Source organism: Bombina bombina, chromosome 2 (genome assembly GCF_027579735.1).
Source record: "Bombina bombina isolate aBomBom1 chromosome 2, aBomBom1.pri, whole genome shotgun sequence".
Taxonomy (NCBI): Eukaryota; Metazoa; Chordata; class Amphibia; order Anura; family Bombinatoridae; genus Bombina; species Bombina bombina.
This window is the reverse complement of record NC_069500.1, coordinates 485,527,719-485,555,716: the sequence shown is the minus strand read 5'-3', so window position 1 is coordinate 485,555,716 and position 27,998 is coordinate 485,527,719. Positions and strand designations below refer to the sequence as shown.

General features: G+C 38.0%; 1 protein-coding gene across 2 annotated transcripts in view; it reads left to right on the top strand.

Moving 5' to 3' along the window:
* The window catches only part of RHBDD3 (rhomboid domain containing 3), a 210,804-nt gene that overhangs the window by 134,539 nt on the left and 48,267 nt on the right, over nt 1-27,998 (top strand). For both annotated transcript variants that reach the window (XM_053702177.1, XM_053702176.1), the window contains exons 3-4: nt 18,308-18,688; nt 23,093-23,258. In XM_053702177.1, coding sequence (XP_053558152.1) covers nt 18,308-18,688; nt 23,093-23,258 — 547 coding nt within the window. The remainder of the gene's footprint in view (nt 1-18,307; nt 18,689-23,092; nt 23,259-27,998) is intronic.

Genomic DNA, 27,998 nt, shown 5'->3' with positions numbered 1-27,998 from the left:
AGGCAACATCTCCACGGAGATGGTTAAGAGTTTTTTGTAGTTTTATTCTTCTATCAAGTGTTTGTTATTTTAAAATAGTGCTGGTATGTACTATTTACTCTGAAACAGAAAAGGATGAAGATTTCTGTTTGTAAGAGGAAGATGATTTTTAGCAGACAGTAACTAAAATCGATTGCTGTTTCCACACAGGACTGTTGAGATGAAGTAACTTCAGTTGGGGGAAACAGTTAGCAGTCTTTTCTGCTTAAGGTATGACTAGCCATATTTCTAACAAGACCATGTAATGCTGGAAGGCTGTCATTTCCCCTCATGGGGACCGGTAAGCCATTTTCTTAGTTAAACATAAAAGAATAAAGGGCTTCAAAAAGGGCTTAAAAACTGGTAGACATTTTTCTGGGCTAAAACAATTGCTTTACTAGGCATATTATGCAGATTCTAACTAATTATTGGTATTATAATCTTGGGGAACGTTTAGAAAAACGGCAGGCACTGTGTTGGACACCTTTTTCAGATGGGGGCCTTTCTAGTTATAGACAGAGCCTCATTCTGGGACTGTATAGGGGTTAAATGTAAAAACGGCTCCGGTTCCGTTAATTTAAGGGTTAAAGCTCTGAAATTTGGTGTGCAATACTTTTAATGCTTTAAGACACTGTGTGAAATTTTGGTGAATTTTGAACAATTCCTTCATACTTTTTCACATATTCAGTAATAAAGTGTTTTCAGTTTGAAATTTAAAGTGACAGTAACGGTTTTATTTTAAAACGTTTTTTGTGCTTTGTTGACAAGTTTAAGCCTGTTTAACAGGTCTGTACCATCAGATAAGCTATGTTCTATATGTATGAAAGCCAATGTGTCTCCCCATTTAAATGTATGTGATAATTGTGCCATAGTGTCCAAACAAAGTAAGGACAGTAATGCAACAGATAATGATATTGCCCAAGATGATTCCTCAAATGAGGGGAGTAAACATGATACTACATCATCCCCTACTGTGTCTACACCAGTTATGCCCACACAGGAGGCCCCTAGTACATCTAGTGCGCCAATACTTATTACCATGCAACAATTAACGGCTGTAATGGATAACTCCATAGCAAATCTTTTATCCAAAATGCCTACTTATCAGAGAAAGCGCGATTGCTCTGTTTTAAACACTGAAGAGCAAGAGGACGCTGATGATAACTGTTCTGACATACCCTCACACCAATCTCAAGGGGCCATGAGGGAGGTTTTGTCTGATGGAGAAATTTCAGATTCAGGAAAAATTTCTCATCAAGCTGAACCTGATGTTGTGACATTTAAATTTAAATTAGAACATCTCCGCGCACTGCTTAAGGAGGTGTTATCTACTCTGGATGATTGTGACAATTTGGTCATTCCAGAGAAATTATGTAAGATGGACAAGTTCCTAGAGGTTCCGGTGCCCCCCGACGCTTTTCCTATACCCAAGCGGGTGGCGGCCATAGTAAATAAAGAGTGGGAAAGGCCCGGCATACCTTTTGTTCCCCCCCCCTATATTTAAGAAATTATTTCCTATAGTCGACCCCAGAAAGGACTTATGGCAGACAGTCCCCAAGGTCGAGGGGGCGGTTTCTACTGTAAACAAACGCACTACTATTCCTATCGAAGATAGTTGTGCTTTCAAAGATCCTATGGATAAGAAATTAGAGGGTTTGCTTAAAAAGATTTTTGTACAGCAAGGTTACCTTCTACAACCAATTTCATGCATTGTTCCTGTCACTACGGCAGCGTGTTTCTGGTTCGAGGAACTAGAAAAATCGCTCAGTAAAGAATCTTCGTATGATATGAGGAGGTTATGGACAGAGTTCAAGCACTTAAATTGGCTAACTCTTTTGTTTTAGATGCCGCTTTGCAATTAGCTAGATTAGCGGCGAAAAATTCAGGGTTTGCTGTCGTGGCGCGCAGAGTGCTTTGGCTAAAGTCTTGGTCAGCGGATGTGTCTTCCAAGACAAAATTGCTTAACATGCCTTTCAAAGGTAAAACATTATTTGGACCTGATTTGAAAGAGATTATTTCAGACATCACTGGGGGAAAGGGCCACGCCCTCCCACAGGATAGGTCTTTTAAGGCTAATAATAAGCCTAATTTTCGTCCCTTTCGCAGAAACGGACCAGTCTCTAATTCTGTATCCTCTAAGCAAGAGGGTAATACTTCACAACCCAAACCAGCCTGGAAACCAATGCAAGGCTGGAACAAGGGTAAGCAGGCCAAGAAGCCTACCACTGCTACCAAAACAGCATGAAGGGATAGCCCCCGATCCGGGACCGGATCTAGTGGGGGGCAGACTTTCTCTCTTTGCTCAGGCTTGGGCAAGAGATGTTCAGGATCCTTGGGCGCTAGAAATAGTTTCTCAGGTTATCTCCTGGAATTCAAGGAACTACCCCCAAGGGGAAGGTTCCACAGGTCTCAATTATCTTCAAACCAAATAAAGAGACAGGCATTCTTACATTGTGTAGAAGACCTGTTAAAGATGGGAGTGATACATCCAGTTCCAATAAGAGAACAAGGAATGGGATTTTATTCCAATCTGTTCATAGTTCCCAAAAAAGAGGGAACATTCAGACCAATTTTGGATCTAAAGATCCTAAACAAATTTCTCAGGGTACCATCGTTCAAAATGGAAACTATTCGAACGATCCTACCTACTATCCAGGAAAATCAATTTATGACTACCGTGGATTTAAAGGATGCGTACCTACATATTCCTATCCACAAGGAACATCATCAGTTCCTAAGGTTCGCTTTTCTGGACGAGCATTACCAGTTTGTGGCACTTCCATTTGGATTAGCCACTGCTCCAAGGATTTTCACAAAGGTACTAGAGTCCCTTCTAGCGGTTCTAAGACCAAGGGGCATTGCAGTAGTACCTTACTTGGACGACATCCTGATTCAAGCGTCGTCCCTGTCAAAAGCAAAGGCTCATACGGACATCGTCCTAGCCTTTCTCAGATCTCATGGATGGAAGGTAAACAAAGAAAAAAGTTCTCTGTCCCCGTCAACAAGAGTTCCCTTCTTGGGAACAATAATAGATTCCTTAGAAATGAGGATTTTTCTGACAGAGGTCAGAAAATCAAAACTTCTAAGCTCTTGTCAAGTACTTCATTCTGTTCCTCGTCCTTCCATAGCGCAGTGCATGGAAGTAATAGGATTGATGGTTGCAACAATGGACATAGTTCCTTTTGCACGAATTCATCTAAGACCATTACAACTGTGCATGCTCAGACAGTGGAATGGGGATTATACAGACTTGTCTCCGACGATTCAAGTAGATCAAAAGACCAGAGATTCACTCCGTTGGTGGCTGACCCTGGACAATCTGTCACAGGGAATGAGCTTCCGCAGACCAGAGTGGGTCATTGTCACGACCGACGCCAGCCTAGTGGGCTGGGGCGCGGTCTGGGAATCCCTGAAAGCTCAGGGTCTATGGTCTCGGGAAGAGTCTCTTCTCCCGATAAACATTCTGGAACTGAGAGCGATATTCAATGCTCTCAGAGCTTGGCCTCAACTAGCAAAGGCCAAATTCATAAGGTTTCAGTCAGACAACATGACGACCGTTGCATATATCAATCATCAGGGGGGAACAAGAACTTCCCTGGCGATGAAAGAAGTGACCAAGATAATTCAATGGGCGGAGGATCACTCCTGCCACTTGTCTGCGATCCACATCCCAGGAGTGGAAAATTGGGAAGCGGATTTTCTGAGTCGTCAGACATTCCATCCGGGGGAGTGGGAACTCCATCCGGAAATCTTTGCCCAAATAACTCAATTATGGGGCATTCCAGACATGGATCTGATGGCGTCTCGTCAGAACTTCAAGGTTCCTTGCTACGGGTCCAGATCCAGGGATCCCAAGGCGACCCTAGTAGATGCACTAGTAGCACCTTGGACCTTCAACCTAGCTTATGTATTCCCACCGTTTCCTCTCATCCCCAGGCTGGTAGCCAGGATCAATCAGGAGAGGGCCTCGGTGATCTTGATAGCTCCTGCGTGGCCACGCAGGACTTGGTATGCAGACCTGGTGAATATGTCATCGGCTCCACCATGGAAGCTACCTTTGAGACAGGACCTTCTTGTTCAGGGTCCATTCGAACATCCGAATCTGGTTTCCCTCCAACTGACGGCTTGGAGATTGAACGCTTGATTTTATCAAAGCGTGGGTTTTCAGATTCTGTAATAGATACTCTGATTCAGGCTAGAAAGCCTGTAACTAGAAAAATTTACCATAAAATATGGAAAAAATATATCTGTTGGTGTGAATCTAAAGGATTCCCATGGAACAAGATAAAAATTCCTAAGATTCTATCCTTTCTACAAGAAGGTTTGGAGAAAGGATTATCTGCAAGTTCTCTGAAGGGACAGATCTCTGCTTTATCTGTTTTACTTCACAAAAGACTGGCAGCTGTGCCAGATGTTCAAGCATTTGTTCAGGCTCTGGTTAGGATCAAGCCTGTTTACAGACCTTTGACTCCTCCCTGGAGTCTAAATCTAGTTCTTTCAGTTCTTCAAGGGGTTCCGTTTGAACCCTTATATTCCGTAGATATTAAGTTATTATCTTGGAAAGTTTTGTTTTTGGTTGCAATTTCTTCTGCTAGAAGAGTTTCAGAGTTATCTGCTCTGCAGTGTTCTCCGCCCTATCTGGTGTTCCATGCAGATAAGGTGGTTTTGCGTACTAAGCCTGGTTTTCTTCCGAAAGTTGTTTCCAACAAAAATATTAACCAGGAGATAGTTGTACCTTCTTTGTGTCCGAATCCAGTTTCAAAGAAGGAACGTTTGTTACACAATTTGGACGTAGTCCGTGCTCTAAAATTCTATTTAGAGGCTACTAAAGATTTCAGACAAACATCTTCCTTGTTTGTTGTTTATTCTGGTAAAAGGAGAGGTCAAAAAGCGACTTCTACCTCTCTTTCCTTTTGGCTTAAAAGCATTATCCGATTGGCTTATGAGACTGCCGGACGGCAGCCTCCTGAAAGAATCACAGCTCACTCCACTAGGGCTGTGGCTTCCACATGGGCCTTCAAGAACGAGGCTTCTGTTGACCAGATATGTAAGGCAGCGACTTGGTCTTCACTGCACACTTTTGCCAAATTTTACAAATTTTATACTTTTGCTTCTTCGGAGGCTATTTTTGGGAGAAAGGTTTTGCAAGCCGTGGTGCCTTCCATTTAGGTGACCTGATTTGCTCCCTCCCTTCATCCGTGTCCTAAAGCTTTGGTATTGGTTCCCACAAGTAAGGATGACGCCGTGCACCGGACACACCAATGTTGGAGAAAACAGAATTTATTCTTACCTGATAAATTACTTTCTCCAACGGTGTGTCCGGTCCACGGCCCGCCCTGGTTTTTTAATCAGGTCTGATGAATTATTTTCTCTAACTACAGTCACCACGGTATCATATGGTTTCTCCTATATATATTTCCTCCTGTCCGTCGGTCGAATGACTGGGGTGGGCGGAGCCTAGGAGGGTTCATGTGACCAGCTTTGCTGGGACTCTTTGCCATTTCCTGTTGGGGAAGAGAATATCCCACAAGTAAGGATGACGCCGTGGACCGGACACACCGTTGGAGAAAGTAATTTATCAGGTAAGCATAAATTCTGTTTTTCTCTTGTCCGTTGTCACTCAGCTTAATACTTAGGGGGCAGGTCTCCTCCGCAGCTATCTTGTGATCTACACAGAGCCAAACAAAATACAAACAAGCCAATCTCCGTTTACTTGAGAACCTATGTCTCCTGCCGTGCTGTGGTGTCAAAGGATCCACCAGTCCGCCTCCCCTTGTCTCGAGTGCTCCCACGCTAGTTGCGTGGTCTTGATTGCAATGCAGCTGTGGTGCTAGAAAGAACACCTTTTTGGCTTAGCGTGGTGCTTGGCTCTCACCTCCACTCTCTTCTCCCAGCTCTGCTGCACGCTGCCTTCTGACGCTCAGAAACAAGTTGACATCACCACTCGGCACCTCCTGATGAAGGTTTCTTTGTTTTAAAGATCCTGTATCAGACAGTTTGTTAAAAATTCTCCTTATTATTCATTTTGAACATTTTTTATGTTCTTTGTTAAGGAAATATTTGTTATTTATAGCTTTTAGGAGTTCTCCTATTAACTATCGGCTAGATTACGAGTTTTGCGTTATGAGTAAAAAAGCAGCGTTATGGGTTATAACGCTGCTTTTTCACTACCGCTGCTATTACGAGTCTTGTAGGTACAGCTGTCCCGCACACTTTTTTGGCCGTACCGCAAATTAACTTACGCAATTTTCGTAAAGTCTTTTTTCAATGGGACTTCCATAGCACCGGTATTACAAGCTTTTTTTTGGAGGCCAAAAAGTGAGCAGTACAGCCTATCCCGCAAGATTCGTAACGCATTCTAAAGTCAGTAGTTATGAGTTTTACGCTACAAAGCTGTAGCATAAAACTCATAACTAAAGTGTTAAAAAGTACACTAACACCCATAAACGACCTATTAACCCCTAAACCGAGGCCCTCCCGCATTGCAAACACTGAAATAAAATTATTGACCCCTAATCTGCCACTCCCGACATTGCCGCCACTATAATAAACATATTAACCCCTAAACCGCCGCACTCCTGCATCTTAAACACTAGTTAAATATTATTAACCCCTAATCTGCTGTCCCTAACATAGCCGCCACCTACCTACATTTATTAACCCCTAATTTGCCGCCCCCAACGTCGCCGCCACTATACTAAATTTATTAACCCCTAAACTTAAGACTAACCCTAAAACCCCCTAACTTAAATATAATTAAAATAAATCTAAATCAAAATTAATATCATTAACTAAATAATTCCTATTTAAAACTAAATACTAACCTATAAAATAAACCCTAAGCTAGCTACAATATAACTAATAGTTACATTGTAGCTAGCTTAGGGTTTATTTTTATTTTACAGGCAAGTTTGTATTTATTTTAACTAGGTAGAATAGTTACTAAATAGTTATTAACTATTTACTAACTACCTAGTTAAAATAAATACACATTTACCTGTAAAATAAAACCTAACCTGTCTTACAATAAAACCTAACCTTACACTACAATTAAATAAATTAAATTAATTAAATACAATTACCTAAATTACAAAAAAAACAAACACTAAATTACACAAAATAAAAAAAGAAATGATCAGATATTTAAACTAATTACACCTAATCTATTAGCCCTATCAAAATAAAAAAGCCCCCCCAAATTAAAAAAAAAACCCTAGCCTAAACTAAACTACCGATAGCCCTTAAAAGGGCCTTTTGCGGGTCATTGCCCCAAATAAATCAGCTCTTTTATCTGTAAAATAAATACAAACAATCCCCCCAACAGTAAAACCTACCACCCACACAACCAAACCCCCCAAATAAAATCCTAACTAAAAAAATCTAAGATCCCCATTGCCCTAAAAAGGGCATTTGGATGGGCATTGCCCTTAAAAGGGCATTTAGCTCTATTGCTGCCCAAACCCTAACCTAAAAATAAAATCCACCCAATAAACCCTTAAAAAAACCTAACACTAACCCCTGAAGATCCACTTACAGTTTTGAAGAGCCGACATCCGTCCTCAGCGAAGCGGCAAGAAGTCCTCAACGAAGCTGGGAGAAGTCGGGCAGAAGTCTTCATCCAGATGGCATCTTCTATCTTCATCCATCCGGCGCGGAGCGGCTCCATCTTCAAGACATCCGACGCGGAGCATCCTCTTCTCCATCGAGGTCAATCGGAATTAAAGGTGAAAAAATCCTGATTGGAGCAGCCAATAGAATGCAAGCTCACTCCTATTGGCTGATTGCCTCAGCCAATATGATTTTTTCACCTTTAATTCCGATTGGCTGATAGAATTCTATCAGCCAATCGGAATTCAAGGGACGCCATCTTGGATGACGTCATTTAAAGGAACCTTCATTCTGGAAGAAAACTTAGATGGAAGAGGATGCTCCGTGCCGGATGTCTTGAAGATGGAGCCGCTCCTCGCCGGATGGATGAAGATAGAAGATGCAGTCTGGATGAAGACTTCTGCCCATCTGGAGGACCACTTCTGCCGGCTTGGATGAAGACTTCTCCCGGTTTCGTTGAGGACTTCTTGCTGCTTCGCTGAGGACTTCTCCCGGCTTCGTTGAGGATGGATGTCGGCTCTTCAAAACTGTAAGTGGATCTTTGGGGGTTAGTGTTAGGTTTTTTTAAGGGTTTATTGTAGGGTAGGGTTTGGGCAGCAATAGAGCTAAATGCCCTTTTAAGGGCAATGCCCATCCGAATGCCCTTTTCAGGGCAATGGGGAGCTTAGGTTTTTTTAGTTAGGATATTATTTGGGGGGGGGGGGTTGGTTATGTGGGTGGTGGGTTTTACTGTTGGTGGGGTTGTTTTGTTTGTATTTTTTTTTACAGGTAAATGAGCTAATTTCTTTGGGGCAATGCCCCGCAAAAGGCCCTTTATGGGGTATTGGTAGTTTAGTTTAGGCTAGGGTTTTTTTTTATTTTGGGGGGGCTTTTTTATTTTGACAGGGCTATTAGATTAGGTGTAATTAGTTTAAATATCTGATAATTTGTTTTTTATTTTGTGTAATTTAGTGGGTTTTTTTTTTGTAATTTAGGTAATTATATTTAATAATGTAATTTATTTAATTGTAGTGTAAGGTTAGGTTTTATTGTAAGACAGGTTAGGTTTTATTTTACAGGTAAATTTGTATTTATTGTAACTAGGTAGTTAGTAAATAGTTAATAACTATTCTACCTAGTTAAAATAAATACAAACTTGCCTGTAAAATAAAAATAAACCCTAAGCTAGCTACAATGTAACAGTTATATTGTAGCTAGCTTAGGGTTTATTTTATAGGTAAGTATTTAGTTTAAAATAGGAATTATTTAGTTAATGATATTAATTTTTATTTAGATTTATTTTAATTATATTTAAGTTAGGGGTTGTTAGGGTTATGGTTAGACTTAGGTTTAGGGGTTAATAAATTTAGTATAGTGGCGGCGATGTTGGGTGCGCCAGATTAGGGGTTAATAAATGTAGGTAGGTGGCGGCGATGTTAGGGGCAGCAGATTAAGGGTTAATAATATTTAAGGTTCAGAGATATGCGGACCTGCGCCAACTAAAACCCCTATAAGCCTAAGGGTGGTAACACCTAGTTGTTACCAAGAATAGAAAATCAATTTTTGAGTGGGGGTCCCCCAGGCGCCTCTTGACGGAGGCAAAGGGCTAAATGGAATGGAATATATAAAATTAGATTAACTTAGCACTTCTGATAAGTATGCTTCAATGAGTGATTACTCAGGTGAATGTGGCTCTGCACATACAATCTTAACACTGTGAAATGTTACTTTACACAATGTGGTTAAAATGATATTTTAATAAACACATATATAATAACATCAGAATAGATAAAATAAGATAACATAGAAAAACCTTCATGGATCCATGAGGAAAAAAACAATCATAAATGTCACAAGGTTACAGCAATAGTAAAAACAGTAAAAATGCACTTGGCTGAATTAAAAGTCTGAATATTAGACCGAGGGGTCCACGAAAATATTAAAAAACAAATGTATCCACTATGCCACTAGATGATAGATATTGATGCTATAAACTGTGTGTCATAGAGAACGATTGAAGAAAAAAATGAAATATGTTCACTTCCTAATGGTAGCTTCTGTGAGGATAATATGTGGTAGAAAACTGTAAAAAATATATCAGTGGGTGTGTTCCATTTATCCCAAAAGACCAATGAGAATAATGGTAATGTGCATAAAATTGTAGTGGTAAAAATTAGAAAAAACCCATATGTGCAAAGTTGCGATGATAAAAGAAGAAAGAATCTCTGTCAGTAGGTAATATCAAAAAAAAGGTGTTAGTGAATCCACATGGTCAAAAAAAAAGGGAAAAAAAGGCGAAAAAATAGTCAATCAGTGATATTCCTGGTGTTAACAAACAGACCAATACAAAGAGTCAGATCCTCAAATTCCAAGGTATAAATGTGGAAAAACGTGTGTTCAAATATACGAAACAAATGCTGAAACAAACTCCCACATAAGTGAAAAAAATTCAGTGCATGAAAAAAAAAAAAGAAAAAAAAAAAAAAAGGGGAGTGATTCTAATATGGTAAAAACACAGAAATCCTATGATACAGCAGGTGAAGTATATGGCGAGACGATCAACATCAACCTAAAATGAAAAATAAAAAAACATAGCGCAATAACGTTTTCAAATTCAAAGTGGTGAAGGGATTAGGCTTACCTATCGGTCAACGTGTTTCGGCCCGTGATAGGCCTTTATCAAGACTGATTTCAAATTCTGTTGGTAAGCCTTTTATAGCCCTAAACCGGAAGTGTCATCTCTGCCCACTTCCGTTTTCAGATTTTCGTTCGTTTAACTTTCATAGCAATAAAATAACAATGTAGTTGCTTTTTTAGGTCTCAGATTGCCATCAGGTTAAGATGCAGTTTTAGCAGAAGTGCCATAGTTTTTTTAGCCCTTTATTCTGAATACAGCGTCTTCATCTATATTGTGACGTCACTTCCGGTAAATATTTTTTGTGACCTTAAATGGTTTAGTGCTTCTATCCAAATGGGGTTGTTTACGGATTTATGTGTTTAGTTTAGGATAGAGCAGAATTTATAATTTTCTAGTTTTAGTTTAATTGCATTGGTTAATGGTAAAATTGTCCACCTATTTTTGCATTATAATTCTATGCATGATCCCCCATCCTCGAAATAAGAATAGAGGAACCACTCTGACACCTATCTCTCATATATACAATAGTTTTCATATATAGAGAGTACTCTTGAACCATTTGTTAAAAGAGAGAATAATGTCTATCACATCATTATCCTAGACCAGTACCCCGATTTACCTTAGATCAGTGCTCTGATTAATTTAGATAACACCAAACAGAGACAGATGAAAGAAGTCTAGTCTCAAACCTACTCTTAGACATGCATTTAAATATAGAGTGCGCTGTTCCACCTAGATAACCTCAGACAGAAAATTATAGAAGGACAAATGAAGTCCGGTCCCAATCTACCTCTAGATACTTAAAGAAGAAAGTGCATCCAAAAATGCCTCCATATATACGAGAAAGATATCATTGCAGAAAATAGATCCCTGCTCATTAATAGTAAAGCTAACATCAAAGCCATTCCCTATAAATCTCTATCTACAAAAATGATATAAACATATCAGTATTTTAAATGATCCTAAAACCATTTAGGATCTGTCGATAATCCCTTCTCAACTTCAGATCTAAATACACATTATGACACAAAGACCAATCCAAGATTAACCAACTGACATACCCCCAAATATTTATCCAATCACAATGAGAGAATGTATGCACACCCATAGCTTCTCGCTATAGAAAAAATACGACTACAGAAAAAAACACGACTACAGAAACAAAACACTCGTTAGAAGTGCATAATACATTCCCTTACCTAGGATCTTATAGAAACATATATAGTAAACTATCTCCTCTACACTCCCATTTTGCAGATCGTAAGGAACAACCAAATGAAATCTAAAGTCCAGCATCTCGTAAACATTCTCATTTCTAAGACACCCATTGTGACGTCAATCAAAAGGTCGTAAAAACGGCTATATGAAAATTAACCAATGCAATTAAACTAAAACTAGAAAATTATAAATTCTGCTCTATCCTAAACTAAACACATAAATCCGTAAACAACCCCATTTGGATAGAAGCACTAAACCATTTAAGGTCACAAAAAATATTTACCGGAAGTGACGTCACAATATAGATGAAGACGCTGTATTCAGAATAAAGGGCTAAAAAAACTATGGCACTTCTGCTAAGACTGCATCTTAACCTGATGGCAATCTGAGACCTAAAAAAGCAACTACATTGTTATTTTATTGCTATGAAAGTTAAACGAACGAAAATCTGAAAACGGAAGTGGGCAGAGATGACACTTCCGGTTTAGGGCTATAAAAGGCTTACCAACAGAATTTGAAATCAGTCTTGATAAAGGCCTATCACGGGCCGAAACGCGTTGACCGATAGGTAAGCCTAATCCCTTCACCACTTTGAATTTGAAAACGTTATTGCACTATGTTTTTTTATTTTTCATTTTAGGTTGATGTTGATCGTCTCGCCATATACTTCACCTGCTGTATCATAGGATTTCTGTGTTTTTACCATATCAGAATCACTCCCTTTTTTTTTTTTTTTTTTTTTTCTTTCATGCACTGAATTTTTTTCACTTATGTGGGAGTTTGTTTCAGCATTTGTTTCGTATATTTGAACACACGTTTTTCCACATTTATACCTTGGAATTTGAGGATCTGACTCTTTGTATTGGTCTGTTTGTTTACACCAGGAATATCACTGATTGACTATTTTTTTCGAATTTTTTTCCCTTTTTTTTGACCATTTGGATTCACTAACACCTTTTTTTGGATATTACCTACTGACAGAGATTCTTTCTTCTTTTATCATCGCAACTTTGCACATATGGGTTTTTTCTAATTTTTACCACTACAATTTTATGCACATTACCATTATTCTCATTGGTCTTTTGGGATAAATGGAACACACCCACTGATATATTTTTTACAGTTTTCTACCACATATTATCCTCACAGAAGCTACCATTAGGAAGTGAACATATTTCACTTTTTTCTTCAATCGTTCTCTATGACACACAGTTTATAGCATCAATATCTATCATCTAGTGGCATAGTGGATACATTTGTTTTTTAATATTTTCGTGGACCCCTCGGTCTAATATTCAGACTTTTAATTCAGCCAAGTGCATTTTTACTGTTTTTACTATTGCTGTAACCTTGTGACATTTATGATTGTTTTTTTCCTCATGGATCCATGAAGGTTCTTCTATGTTATCTTATTTTATCTATTCTGATGTTATTATATATGTGTTTATTAAAATAGCATTTTAACCACATTGTGTAAAGTAACATTTCACAGTGTTAAGATTGTATGTGCAGAGCCACATTCACCTGAGTAATCACTCATTGAAGCATACTTATCAGAAGTGCTAAATTAATCTAATATTATATATTCCATTCCATTTAGCCCTTTGCCTCCATCAAGAGGAGCCTGGGGGACCCCCACTCAAAAGTTAATAATATTTAACTAGTGTTTGCGATGTCGGTGTGTGACGGTTTAGGGGTTAATATGTTTATTATAGTGGCGGCGACGTTGGGGGTGGCAGATTAGGGGTTAATAAGTGTAGGTAGGTTGCGGCAACATTGGGGGTGGGAGATTAGGGGTTAAATTATGGGGTTAATAAATATAATGTAGGTGTCAGCGATGTTGGGTGCAGCAGGTTAGGGGTTAATAAGTATAATGTAGGTATCGGCGATGTCCGGAGTGGCAGATTAGGGGTTAATAAGTAATGTAGGTGTCGGCGATGTCGGGGGCGGCAGATTAGGGGTTAATAAGTAAGATTAGGGGTGTTTAGACTCGGGGTTCATGTTATGGTGTTAGGTGTAAAGATACATTTTGTTTCCCCATAGGAATCAATGGGGCTGGGTTACTGAGCTTTACGCTGCTTTATTGCAGGTGTTAGGCTTTTTTTCAGCCGGCTCTCCCCATTGATGTCTATGGGGAAATCGTGCAAGAGCACGTACAACCAGCTCACCGCTGACTTAAGCAGCGCTGGTATTGGAGTGCGGTATGGAGCACAATTTTGCTCTACGCTCACTTCTTGCCTAATAACGCCGGGTTTATAAAAACTTGTAATACCAGCGCTGTAGGTAAGAGAGCGGTGACAATAACGTGCAAGTTGGCACCACATCCCTCATAACGCAAAACTCGTAATCTAGCCGTATGTTATTAATCCTTTTCAAAGATGGATTTTTTTGCTCTTGAGGTTTTCTTCCTATTCAATATACTATTTGTATTATATTCTAGAGAATGTTTATCCTGATTCCCTTTTGGGATTGTACTACTATTTCTATGGAGATTGGTACTTATTTTCAGGATTCTTTAGAATTTTTGAATATAACCTTGGTAGAGCATATTCATGTACTGTTTATATTTTAGCTCAGCTTTATCTATGGCTGACATTGCTGTTTTCTCAACCTTTGTTGAACAGTTAGTCTAAGCAGTTTCAGATTCTCAAGTATATAACTGTTTATTTACTTCAGATGTATTCATTTAATTATGTTTACTATATATATATTATTATGATTTTGAATATATTTTTATTATCTCTATCTTGATAGTATAATAATTTGTTTGATTTCTATTTTTTCCACAATTGTTGGAGATCTAGAATTTTTTTCTGCTCTACTTTAAGTCCGGTGAGGTAGATCAGTTGGTAAATGTCCTGACTACAAATGTTGTTCTAGATCCAAGGGTCTCAGATTCATATTCTGGTAGGGTTATTACAGCCCTCTGGCCTTTTAAGGTTAATTTATTGTACACCATTTATTTTGGTAATAATAACAACTGTTTTTTTCAGCTGCTAATTTTGGTTAATTCCGAATGTACGCACTGAAAAAGCATTTTTTTGTATTCTTTTTGAGAGAAAAACGCTATATATTTACTAGTTATTAGACTGCATGGAGGTGCGGTTCTCTATCCAGTCCTTCTGGTGGGGGGCAGACTAAATTGTTTTTGGATCAGTCTAAAATCTATATTATTCTTAGGGTTTGAATAGATTTTCAGAATCAGACCTTCGATGGGAAGAATCTTTCTTTCTTAGTACACTCTGTGAATTCTTTTCAGGGGTGATTATGCCAGTTCTTTTTCAGGAACAGGGTTTGGGTTTCTATTCAATTCTATTGTCCCAAAGGAAAAGGGTTTAATCAGTCCATTTTTGGATCTGAAGACTTTTCTATTGTTTTGCTAGAGTTTCAATTTTTATGTTGGCGATTATAAGGACTATTATGCCTTATTGTTAAGGTCATTTCATGTCCACTCCATTTTTCAGGATGTTTATCTTATTTTAATTTCGTTCAGACCACTTGTGGATTCTGAGATTTTCTTTTTTAAATAAACTCTAACAATTTGTCACTTTTCCATTTGGTCTAGCAACAGCTTTATTAATCTTTTCATAGGTTCTTGGTGCGCTTCTTTCTGTCTTCAGACAGTAAGGTATGGTGGTGCTTCCTTATTTGGATGGTATCTTGGTATTAGCTTAAACTTTTCTTTTATTAAAGATGGACAGATAAGCTCAGCATACTAATGCACTGTGTATGAGCTCTGTAGCAACCTGAGGGTTGCAGATTAGATTCCTGGTGAGGTCGATTAAATGAGCAGCGTTTTGAGTCCCTTACGGGTAATTAGACGCACTTACAAGTATCCAATACATGCAGTATTCATTTATATGGATCTTTCTTTTTTGGAATCTCTTATCAACTAAGTTTTGTTTCTTCAAAACATAGAGGATTTAATTTAAGAGTTTTGTGATTCCTCAGGCAAGGGTCACTTATTTTTGGGGTTTTAGATGGATTCTGTGTTCATGTCTTTGTCTTTATCGGGCAAAAGTCAATTGTAATTGGCGTTGCCCTGTTTAACTTACAGTCTGGATCATTTCTTTCAGTGGCTATGTGCGTGAAAGTCTTAGGTCTCATAACTGCAGCATCGGGCATGGTTCCCTTTGATCATTTTCATTTAAAATCTATTTTTGCTTTGCATACTGAATCTATGATACAAGGATTGTTTTCAGATATCACAGTTGATATTCTTAAATCCTAAACACTTTACTCTCTCTGTTTTTGATGATTAGCCTATCATCGTTTTATTCAGGGGGCCCCCTTTTGTTCATCCTTCCTGGACTGTAATTCTTAAAGGAACAGTCTACACCAGAATTTTTATTGTTTTAAAAGATAGATAATCCCTTTATTACCCATTCTCCAGTTTTGCATAACCAACACAGTTATATTAATATACTTTTAACCTCTGTGATTATCTTGTATCTAAGCCTCTGCAAACTGCCCCTTTATTTCAGTTCTTTTGACAGACTTGCAGTTTAGCCAATCAGTCCCTGCTCCCAGATAACTTCACGTGCACGAGCACAGTGTTATCTATATGAAATACATGAACTAACACCCTCTAGAGGTAAAAAACTGTTATGGATGCAAGAATTACAGCTCATTCTACTAGTTCAGTGGCCACTTTTTGGGCTTTTAAGAATGAAGCTTCGGTTGTTTTGTTTTGCAAAGCAATTACTTGGTTTTCTTTGCATACATTTACTAATTTTACCATTCTGATGTATTTGCTTCTTTTGAAGCAATTTTTGGTAGAAAAGTTCTTCAGACAGCTGTTTCAGTTTGATTCTTCTGCTTATATTTTAAAAAAAAATTCTTCAATTTATGAGAAAAACTTATTTTTTGTGTGAATTATTTTTTTTCAGCGGAAATGGCTGTTTTTATTTTATCCCTCCCTTCTAGGGACTCTTCTGTGGTTTTCCACATCTTGGGTATTTCTATCCCATACATCACCAGCTCGTGGACTCTTGCCAATTACATGAAAGAAAACATAATTTATGTAAGAACTTACCTGATAAATTAATTTATTTCATATTGGCAAGAGTCCATGAGACCCACCATTTTTATGGTGGTTATGTTTTTTTTTGTATAAAAGCACAATTATATTTCCAGTTCCTCTTCTTGTATGCTTTTTTACTCCTTATTTTATCACCCCACTACTTGGCTATTCTGAATTGTGGGTGTGGTGAGGGGTGTATTTATACATACATCACTAGCTCATGGACCTTTTGCCAATATGAAAGAAATTAATTTATCAGGTAAGTTCTTACATAAATTATGTTTTATGTAATATTCATATTTAATAAAGTGTTATAGAGAACAAAGAAAAATGATAAAATAGATATTCCTATATCGACCTCTGAGTGCCATGACTCTTTTTCTTCTTTAACATTGCTATATATATATATATATATATATATATATATAAATACAGTATATCTGTATATATCTATACCTATATATAATAATGTATTTATATAGGTATAGATATATATTGTACAAAAAAAATCAGATATATGTAGAAATATGTATTTGTGAATAAATAGAACATATTCAGTTATTTGAAGATCATTGGAATGTGAAATATTTATATTTTCATGTTGGGTTAGAACACATGAGAATATGCAATTGGGTATGCGTGAGAATAGGGTGTTTTTTCCCCACTTTTTTTCTCTCCATTGACTTCTATAGGGGATTATTCGAATGCACACCCAATATTCTAACTTCGGCTTTTTACGCTCGTTGGATTAGCAACCCAATGAGAGCAAGAAGCTTACTTCTGGCGCAATTAATGCTCAAGCAACAGTTAACCAGATCTCTGAAGTTGCGGTAATCATTCTAGCATAAATTGCAATTGTGCTCAAGTGATTGCGTTAACTTTCAACTCATAATACCAGCAGTAAGCCCGACGAGCACAAAACACAGCATAAAACCCCTTATTGCTTGCGCGCAAACATTTGCGCTCCACTCCTAATCTGGCCCTTTATGTGTCATAACATTTTGAGCTTAAAGGGATATAAAACAGGTTGAGATATGTGCATATGCTAAAAGGGCTAATTAATTTAAAATAGTTTGCATAAAAAAATTGTTTAAAAATTGCTGGCAAGTATTCTAAAATAATTTTCAAAAATAAGCAAAATGAATTACATAGCTAAACTGCCTGGAGCAGCTAACTCCACCCCTCTTATCAGTGTTTATACACAGCTTCTAGGCATTCTCCAACAGATAATCCCTATTCATTTTTGCATTTTACCAAAAGAACAATAAACATAGATACAGCCATAAAAGGAATCGTGTGGAGGGAATTAGAGCTTTACAATTCAGAAACTAAAAAGAAAGGGTTCATGGTGAGGCACTGCAGTATAAATTTGCAGGTAAAGTAATTAAAGTGCATATTATATTATTTTGTCTCTATCCCAACTTGTTTTATGTCTCTTTAATATACGTTTCACCCTCACTGCTTTATTTTAATTATTCATGCACCAAGTAGTGGTGACGCCATTGTGCATTTTATAACCGGCACAATGCAGGATAAAAGAATGTGATTGTGCTTGACCCACAGCTGTATGGGTCTGAAATACACTGCTTTCTTGTATAATAATAGCCCCATTATACCAGTAATTCATATGGCATTTATTTGATAAGTTTACCTATGATCAAAGACATTCTTAAATCCTGCATGTTCCCTAAGAAACCCTGTCCCTCAAAATATAGATGTGCAGTAACTAAGTTGTATGTTTGTATATACCCATGATATCTATGTAATATTACAATGAGTAACATCATGTATGGAGTAGAATGTCTTCTTTTCTCTCCTTTTAGGTCATCGTCTACTCACACATGTGCTGTGTACTCCTGATGTCCGTCTCTTTTTCCTGTCCCTGCTTGTTTTCCTTTTATGCATCCAAATGGAAAGTTATATGGGAACCTTGAGTTATCTGCATCTTTCTTGTATATGCACACTGTGCTGTTCCATCCTCTACATTTTTCTGTCATGGTTGCTTCCTTCGTCTGCTGGACCTGCATATGGCTATCTTGCCACCCAGCTTGCACTGCTGATGGTTCATTGTCCAGTTGTGCCATACCGCTTAGACAAGAGACTGGCTCCTTTCTTTCCATGTGGAATTTTAATAATTTCCCAGCTACTATGCCCCCTCTCCCCTCTTTTGCTAAACATCTGTGGCATCCTTAGTGGCCTGATCAGTATCCTTTCAAGTACAATGGGTTTATTGTTGTCTATAAGGATTACTGTATTGTGAGTATACTGAGTATATACTGAGTAATATATGTGTATTACATGTTTAATCTTTACACGTACATCTCTGAGCTGTGTATTCTAAAACACATGTAAATTATGAACTGTGTCTTGCATGCTGTTTGTTTTATTGATTGATGTGTCGCACACACTTGTAGAATTATATCTGGTTAATAATTGGCCACTGACAACTAGAGATGCCTTACAAGAAGTATGAGGGATTTGTTATTTCCTACATATACCCCTCCTCTTCCTGTCTAGCTTAGATCAGTTTGTTAGTTTGCATACAAGAAGGACCATCTACATTACTTTATAGTGATTGTTGTTGAGGGCCCTGACTTTTGCAAGTTTGTCTCAATTTACTGGTATCCTTGTACAGCTAGGAGGATTATCCCTGGTATTTCAACATGAAGCATGATCCTGCATGAACCAACACTGTAGAGTTGGAGGTTCAGCATTATGATGTTATCTGCACTGCAGTGTTCTTCCCAGGACCAATTTTATGTCTTCACCACCTGGCAGATTTTACGGACAATCTGGATAAAAGCTAAGCCAAACTGAGCTTCATATTTAATACAACCCCAATTCCGAAAAAGTAGGGACAGTATGGTATATGCAAAAAAACAAAACAAAAAGAGTCATTTGAAAATTCAATTCACCCTGTACTATATTGAATACACATTATTAACACATTATTTGATGTTTTACTTAGTGAGTTTAATGTATTTTTGAAAATATACACTCATTTCAAATCTGATGACTGCAACACACTCCAACAAAGTTCAGACAGTCGACAGTTAACCACTGTGTAACATCACCTTTTCTTTTAATAACAGTTATTAAACATTTGGACACTGAAGACACCAGTTGGTTAAGTTTAGCAAGCAGAATTTCCCCGCATTCATCCATTATGCATGTCTGCGCAACTGTATGGGGCCTTTGTTGCCTTTTTTTGCGCTTCATATTGCGCCACACATTCTCAGTCGGAGACAGGTCACAACTGCAGGCAGGCCATGCTAGCACCCACTCTCTCTGCTTATGCAACCATGCACTTGTAATCCGGGCAGAATGTGGTTTGGTGTTGTCCTGCTGGAAAATGCAGGAGCGTCCTTGGAAAAGACGACATCTGGATGGCTGCATATGTTGCTCCAAAATGTATACATATCTTTCTGCATTAATGGGCCCTCACAGATGTGCAAGTTACCCATGCCATGGACACTGACACACTCCCATACCGTGACAGACCCTGGCTTTTGGACATGACGCTGATAACAGCTTGGAGGGTCCTTTTCCTCTTTGACCCGGAAAACACGATGGCTGTTTTTTCCAAAAATTACAAAACACGATTGCACTGTGCCACTGTCCATCTCTGATGAGACCGAGCCAAGAGAAGTCGGCTGCGCTTTTGGACAGTGTTGATGTATGGCTTCTGCTTTGCATAGTAAAGTCTTAACTTGCATCTCTGGATGCAGCGGCGAATGTTGTTTACTGACAAAGGTTTACCAAAGTATTCCCGAAACCATGTCAGAATATCCATTACTGACTCATGACGGTTTTTGAGACAGTGACGTCTGAGACATCGGAGATCACGCACTTTCAGAAGTGTTTTTCAGTCTTTCCCTTTATGCACCGAGATTTGACCAGATTCCTTAAATCTTTTAATTATATTGTGCACTGTAGAAGGTGAAATGCCCAAAATCCTACCGATTTGTCTTTGGGGAAAGTTGTTCTCAAAGTGTTGGATTATTAACTGACGCATCTGTTGGCAGATTGGCGAGCCTTGACCCATCCTTGCTCTTAAAGGACTAGGCCTTTTTTGGAGGCTTATACTATGATTACACTATTGCCTCACCTGTTTCACATCACCTTCTTATTTCAACTTGGCACATCGCTATTAGTACTAAATTGCCCCTGTCCCAACTTTTTTGAAATGTGTTGCAGTCATCAGATTTAAAATGAGTTTATATTTTCAAAAATAGATTAAATTCACAAAGTAAAACATCAAATAATGTGTTCATAATGTTTTTTCAATATAGTATAGGGTGAATTGATTTTTCATATTGTTGTTTGTTATTTTGCGTTTTCCATACTGTCCCAACTTTTTCGGAATTGGGGTTGTATGTATTTTGATTATCCAGTTTGACTCAGTTCTTCTTCTAAATACACAGTTGGAATCAAGTTGTATGTTCCTTTTATTTGTGTGTGAATTTGGGAATATCAACTCATATATAAGCCTGAACTTCCTTTGGAGTACCTTTTTATAGATTATGGCTAGTTACCGCTACATATATTATGCTGCTGGCCCTTTAAAAGTTCAGTATTATGAAATAAGTATAGTTCATGCAGATGTGCATGGGCATTATTCATTTTGGAATTAAATATATTGATGATAACACTAACAAGTCTGATAGTTATGTGCCAGAAGCCCTTCCAAGAATCATATATATAAATTGTAGAATACTAGTTTATTTATTTTCATGGCAAGTATAAATTTACAGCGTTCTATCCTTCCCCAGATTCTGAATCCTTGTCAATTAGGGCCCACACTTCATCTGAGGTAGGAAATTCATGAAACAATTGTGTCTGTCACTCACTCAACTAAAGAAACTGCCTAGTGAAGTTTTACAGCATTTAAAATTCTCACCTGTGTCAGGTGGATTAATGATTTAATTCTAGATCAAACTAATGTATGGTCCCCATTTAATCCATAGTTTAGTTTGATTTCTGAAGAATGCCCTAACCTGGTCATGATTTTTAGATCCCATACAGGTTTAATACCATGTATACATTTTCTGAACCAGTTTTAAGTGGAATTGTGTGCATTCTTGATGTGGATACACCTATTTCCATAATATCTAAGTATTATGGGGTTCCTTTAAAAGATCATTATTTTATAAATCCTATTGACAAGAGAATATATTTCTTTCTGCAAGTTCTATTTATAGGTCAGCTGTTACTAACCTGTGCAGCTCTTCCTCAGGATTAAGAGCAATTCTAACTCCTAATAGCAACAGCAAGCAACCTTTTTTTGTAGGAACTGCATTAAAACTAAGTCCTCTAAGAAATCTCTTTAACGGTTTCGCAAGTTATAATGTATCTTCTGAAGGAAAGTGCTCCTGTTGTGATTTCTAAGGTATTGCAATGCTGTCTGAAATAGATTATCATCAACTCAGATAAGCCATAAGAGTCAGAATTAACAAACAATAAAAATAATAATTGTAAAATAGTGTTCTTATATGTATTTTCTCTTGCATTTCTGGTGCAGATTACTATGCATTACCTGAGCATTAGCTCTGTATTACTTGCAAGCAGGGCCCTGGCAAGAAAAATGTGTGAGGTTCCTCAGCCCAACTCCTTTATTCCTCTCCCCCTGTATGCATTGCCTCTGTCCCAGCATTCAATGTGTCCAATATTACACCTCCTGATATCATAACCACTTATTTATAAACTAAATACAAAATGTACATTGCACCTTCTCATACCCTCACCCATAGCAGTGCGGGTCCCAAGCAGTTTCTCCCCTTGCCCTGTTTGCAAGTGTCAAAAGGACATGAAACTTGCTGTGATTTGTTAATTGCAAAACACTTTAACAATAAAGAAGTCCACTTTGCCTGTAAATAATAAACTATAATAACAAGTACATTTTCTTTTTTTTTTCCCAGCACGCATTGGTTTACTTTAAAGGGACAGTAAACTCCTTGAATATTTCATATAAAATGTTTAGTTATCTATAATGAAACAACTTTGCAATATATTTTTATATTTATTTTGTCCCTTTTCATGTAATTTAGTTCTGAAAATTGAATTATTTCTAAATCTTAGTACTTGAAATGCACCCTGCTGGCTTCTCAAGACTATAACCCTACTACATATCTGACCTTGATCTTATCAGATAACAACTGAAAAACAATTCACATTATAATAACTTTATGACAGTAGCTATCCTTGTTACCAGAGGATTAAAGCCCAGATTGGCGCCTCCAAATAAGGAGAATTGTGGGTGGAGTTTGGGTATTAAAATCTAATTGCAGTAAAAGGGATGTTAATTTGTTTTTAAAACATTACGACTTGACTGATATGTTATTCTATAGCAACACCACAACAGAAATGTCTTGTAATTACATGGTGTTTACTGTCCCTTTTAATGCATTTTAAATGTTCTGTCATACTTCTTTAAATGTGTGGTTTAAAGTGTGTGTGTAAATGTGATATAATCTGTATAATGTGGTTAACATTGTACATGTGTCTAGAATACATTTGCTACTCTCTTTGAACTCTTCCTTTCTAAGTATAATTGTGTAGGTTTGTAACTCTGAACAGTTATCAGTATGTTCTTTAGCTGTTCACCTCAGTCCGCAGTGATTTACTGTCTTGCCTGGAGCTATCTAAGCATCGAAGAGTGGCACTGGAGAGGATACATCTATTTCGCTTTTTGGCTTCTACTCCATTTGTTCAGTTCATACCTACTCGCAGCAAAGGAGCTCTTCTTCCAGAGACAGACCCCAGACCAAGGGACAGGTGAGTGCTGGAAATGACAAATCATTATGAGCAGTGTCTGCACTTTCCCCAATTATGTATTTTTAGTATTAGTATTTACAATTTGTATAGGTTGTAAAAGTGTATAGTTTAACCACACTTGAGCATTTAATATTAAATCAAATTTTAAAATGTGGTTACAATTTTGGTATTTTATCTTAGAGTCGCAATCACTTCAAACCCTAAATATTTGAATCATACAGGTTTATTATTTTGGATGTGAAAAAACAGAATTATTACTTAACCGATAAGGGTCTTTCTTTTGGGATAATGAGAGTCCATAGGAGTCTATAACATGTGGGATATATTTCCTGCCACCAGAGGAAAGTCAAGAACCCTCACAATAGTTTTTTTTTTTTTTTAATTAAATTTTTATTGAGGTTCTTTTCAAAACAAACAATTATTAATTGTCAACACATAATAACAAGGAGAATAAATTGTTACAGAGTAAGCTGCCAAAACAAGATCGTATAGGTATATAAAACGGTTAAATGACAAATTACCCATTAGATATAAGCAATAAACTCTGCTTAAACATTATGCCTACTATAAGATATAAGCGGCCACTTGTAGACCGCAAAGGTGCTGTAACATAATGTAAAGCAGGCAAGCCGTGATGTGACAGGGCCACTCGTGGACCCCTGCTGGAGAACCTCTATTTGATGTATTTTTAAAACTAGAGTTAGGATATATTTTAATAAGGCTTACAAGAAAATAATTTCAAGGAATAGCAAAAGTTGAAGTATGTGAACAACAAGGTAAGTTTAGAATATTAGGTACAAGCTAGGTGAAAAGTATGTAGTAATAAATGCTAAGCCCATGGTAAAATCTGTTAAGTATATGTTAGTGCGTTGCATAAATTAAATGGCTTTAGGATGCGGTATAGACTAGAAAGCCGCGTTTTTAATTCACCTAAACTAGGTGATATATTATTGCGTGTGTGTGTGGGGGGGAGGTGGTCAGATAAACTATGGTTTCACTACTGGAGGATGGGAAGTTACACCTAGACTGATAGACATATTGTATGGGGGGGTATGGGGGGGGGAGGTGGGCATTTAAGTATGGTAGGTGTGATAAAATAGACTTCACTTTATTGAAATATTTGGGGAAAGCAAATAGTAATGGAAATGTATAACTCCGCATATAATAAGAACCTGTAGGCACTTAAGATTTCTGCAAGTGCTTATGCGAGATATATTGGTAAGTTTAACTGTGTATAAATAGTATGATGAAATTGAAATTATGAAATTTAAGACTTTTAACTCAATGTGTAAAAAAAGGGCTGATCATTTTTGCTTGTTTACATGGGAGAGATAAAGTCAGCTCTACGGTAAAATGAAAAGCTGTAAATAAAAAAAAAAAGGGAAAGATAATGTAGGTTTGCGGTATTATGTAGAGAGACCGCCTAGGTAGTCCTCCTACTCTAGGAGGCATATTATAGGGTGATGGAGGGGGAGGTGGTCATTATAATGCTGTAGGTTATTAACACACTAATTGTATATGGGATTGAGGGTATACCTAGATCCAGGGAGCCATAGGTTCTATATTCACAAGATTGGCATAGTTTATAAGGCTTATTCAAAATACAGTGTAAAGGGTATAAATGATAATAGTAATAATGCAGGACCTGTCTGCGCTAGAAACACTATGTTAAGCTTCAAAATAAAACTACGTGTCACAGTGTATTGATAACTATATCAGTACATTATGGAATTGTGTTCTATGCCTTAAAGTAGGGCGGTAGGGCACTCAGTAAGATGCCTGTGAGCTACACAGCTAAGCTTAGTGATAAATGAGTTGTGACTTTCAGCCTCTTTTCAGATCTATCAGTCTATAGTAGGGATATCAGTTTGTAATACATTTAGCAAATATAGTAATGTTAATGGTTTACCCTCAGATATGTTACATAGGTGATAGGTGGAATCTAATTTGGGTGAGATGTGGCTAATCATCTTAAATAAACAAATGGGAGCTAGAATGAGACCTCTGTAAGACACATCACATATAACTATAAAAGACTACCCCCAAACCAACATGGAGCCTGTAACTGGGGTTGGTGTGGGAGCAGACAATATACTCTACGTAAACTGTGTGACAGCAATGGAACTGCAACATTATAGGGAAAGGGGCGAGTCAACTGGGCATTATAAAACAACTGCGTGATAAAACATATGATATGTGAAGGCGCAGCCTAGGCCGCTGGCAACGCCTGTGCTATATTGACAAAAAAAACACAGAGTTCAAATCGGTAAGCCTCTAAGTGAGCTCAAATGGGTGTCAGTTGGGGTATAGAGGCAATAAGTGTCTTGCATGCATAAGAAGAGTATTATCCCAAAATATAGCTGTAAGCAGAGACAGGCTATAAGGTAAGACACCTCTTGTGAGTGGTGTCTAATACTCAGTGTAATAAGAGTAATGTAAGTAAAATATATAGATATCTACAGTAAATATAGTCAACACTGCTAAATAGAAGCTCATGTAACCTCCAATAGTGCACACACGGGGTATATCTAGGTAGTATAACCAGGGCCATGTAATGATAACCTCCTACAATTGAGATGTGATGATGAGTCTGAATATAGTACAATTTGACATACCCCAGAAGAGAAAAATTGCAAATACAGACCTGAGGAGTATCTTACACTTAACTTGCTAAAGTCACTAAAAAATAGGTGGCCATTGGAACAATAACTAGCTTGGCAATCAAATAGGTATTTCCACCCTTGAAAAATCAGAAATTGAATATCACAGTGTGAGAAATAAACAGTATAAGTTTCCCAAATAGTCAGTGTTCATCAAGGAAATACTGTCTCTAGATCCCTATTGAATATTCAGTTCAACGCTTGAAAGTATAACTATAATAGAAACTCATATGTGGCATAACATATAGACTTAATGTTAACTTTAAACACACAAAAAGTCTGAAAACGTAACAGTGCTTGGTGTATTCACTAACAAGTAGGCTAGATGAGGAGCTGGTGATCTATCCGACTCTGGTCTTTGGTCGGAGTATTTTTATGAGCTGTTGTAAGTTTACAGTAACCACAATAGTCTTTGTTGTCTCCTCTGAGCTTTCCAGTCCCCCTTTGAATAATGTTCCTGCTGTACTGATGTGGGGTAAGCTGACTAACCTCAGCCGGTATAGCAGAGATCCCTCGTGAGCAGCGTTGGGGGTTCCCTCCTTGATGTTTAAATCCATTGATAAAAGGGAAAGAGCAGATGTAATCTCCCCTCCATTACAACCAACCTTATTGTGTATTGCTGCGCCTTCCCATGGCTCTTGAGCAACATGTGTCTCCGGTGATACTCTGAGCTGTTCTCCCATAGCCCTTAGAAGTCCGCAGAGCAACTGCTCTAGTTCCCAGCTCTGTTCATCGAACAGTTGTTCCATCTCGGTCTCCCAGTTGTCCAGCGCTGCAAGAGTGACAGAGAACTCAGAATAGCGTTGGATAGCCATTTTCTGTTAAGATTTGTGGATACGCTGTACTCCAGTATTCTTGTTGCAGATTGTATGACTCATGGGTAAGATTCCTATTGATAAAGGGGAGATTCAGGCCTGTAGTTACATCTCATGTATTCAAAGATGGCCGTCACTTAGTTGTGCTCTCCGAAGTGCGATGAGACCGACCTCATCTCACTCTCAGTTCCAGGAGTTAAAGATTCTTAAGTCTCTTTAATGGGAAAGTTGGGCAACCCTGAACGGTCTAAAAACTTATATGTAGTTGAAATACAGCCGGAGCTGTGTGAGAATGTGACCGCTCAGGTGCCTTGCTTGCTCCGCCCCCCTCACAATAGTTTTTAATCCCTCCCACCTCCTCTCCCCTCTCAGTTTATGTATAGCCAAGTAGAGGAGAGAGACAGAAAAAGTAAGAAAAGTAGAAAAGATATAAAGCAGGGTTAAGAGGTATAGCCCATATAGCAAAAATCTGGGCGTGTCCTATGGAATCTCATCATACCGAAAGTAAGAAATTTATCAGTAAGTAAGTTTTCTTTCGTAAGATGATGAGAGCCCATAGGAGTCCATAACATGTGGGATGCAATACCCAAGCTGATAGTCCATGTTAAGAATGGGTGGGACAAAACTTTTACAGTTCCTATTTGCCGGACACTGCAGCCTGAGGGACTTTCCTGCCAAAAGCAGCTTCGGAAGAAGCATATATATATACGCCAACCTATTTATGGGTTGGTGGGAGCTGTACCACGTCTGTTCAGATAACAACCCCTTTTATGGAGCTTTAATTGGATATAAAATATATTTCTTTCTAATGACATGGTGAGTCCACGGATCATCATAATTACTATTGGGAATATCACTCCTGACCAGCAGGAGGAGGCAAAGAGCACCACTTCAAAGATGTTAAATAACACTCCCCTTACCCACAACCCCCAGTGATTCTCTTTGCTTGTATCAGTTACAAGGAAGGGGTAAAGTTAGGTGTCTGATTCTTCAATCAAGAGTTTGTTATTTTTTTAACAGAACAAGTTTGTCATGATTTTTCTGGGGTTTAGCTGAATCCACTTCAGTCGAGCAGTGGTGGCTTTTAAGCTTTTGGGAACTGGGGGGTATAATCCCTTCTGTGCCTCCCAGGTTGTGAGCTGCCCTTTTGGTAAAAAGACTATGTAGGTTTACTTAGTCTTTTTCTTTCTGTATCCACAGGTCCATGTTAGGAAGGAAACCTTTCAAACCTAGTGAGCTGCCTTGCTGCCGGGCAGATTATTATG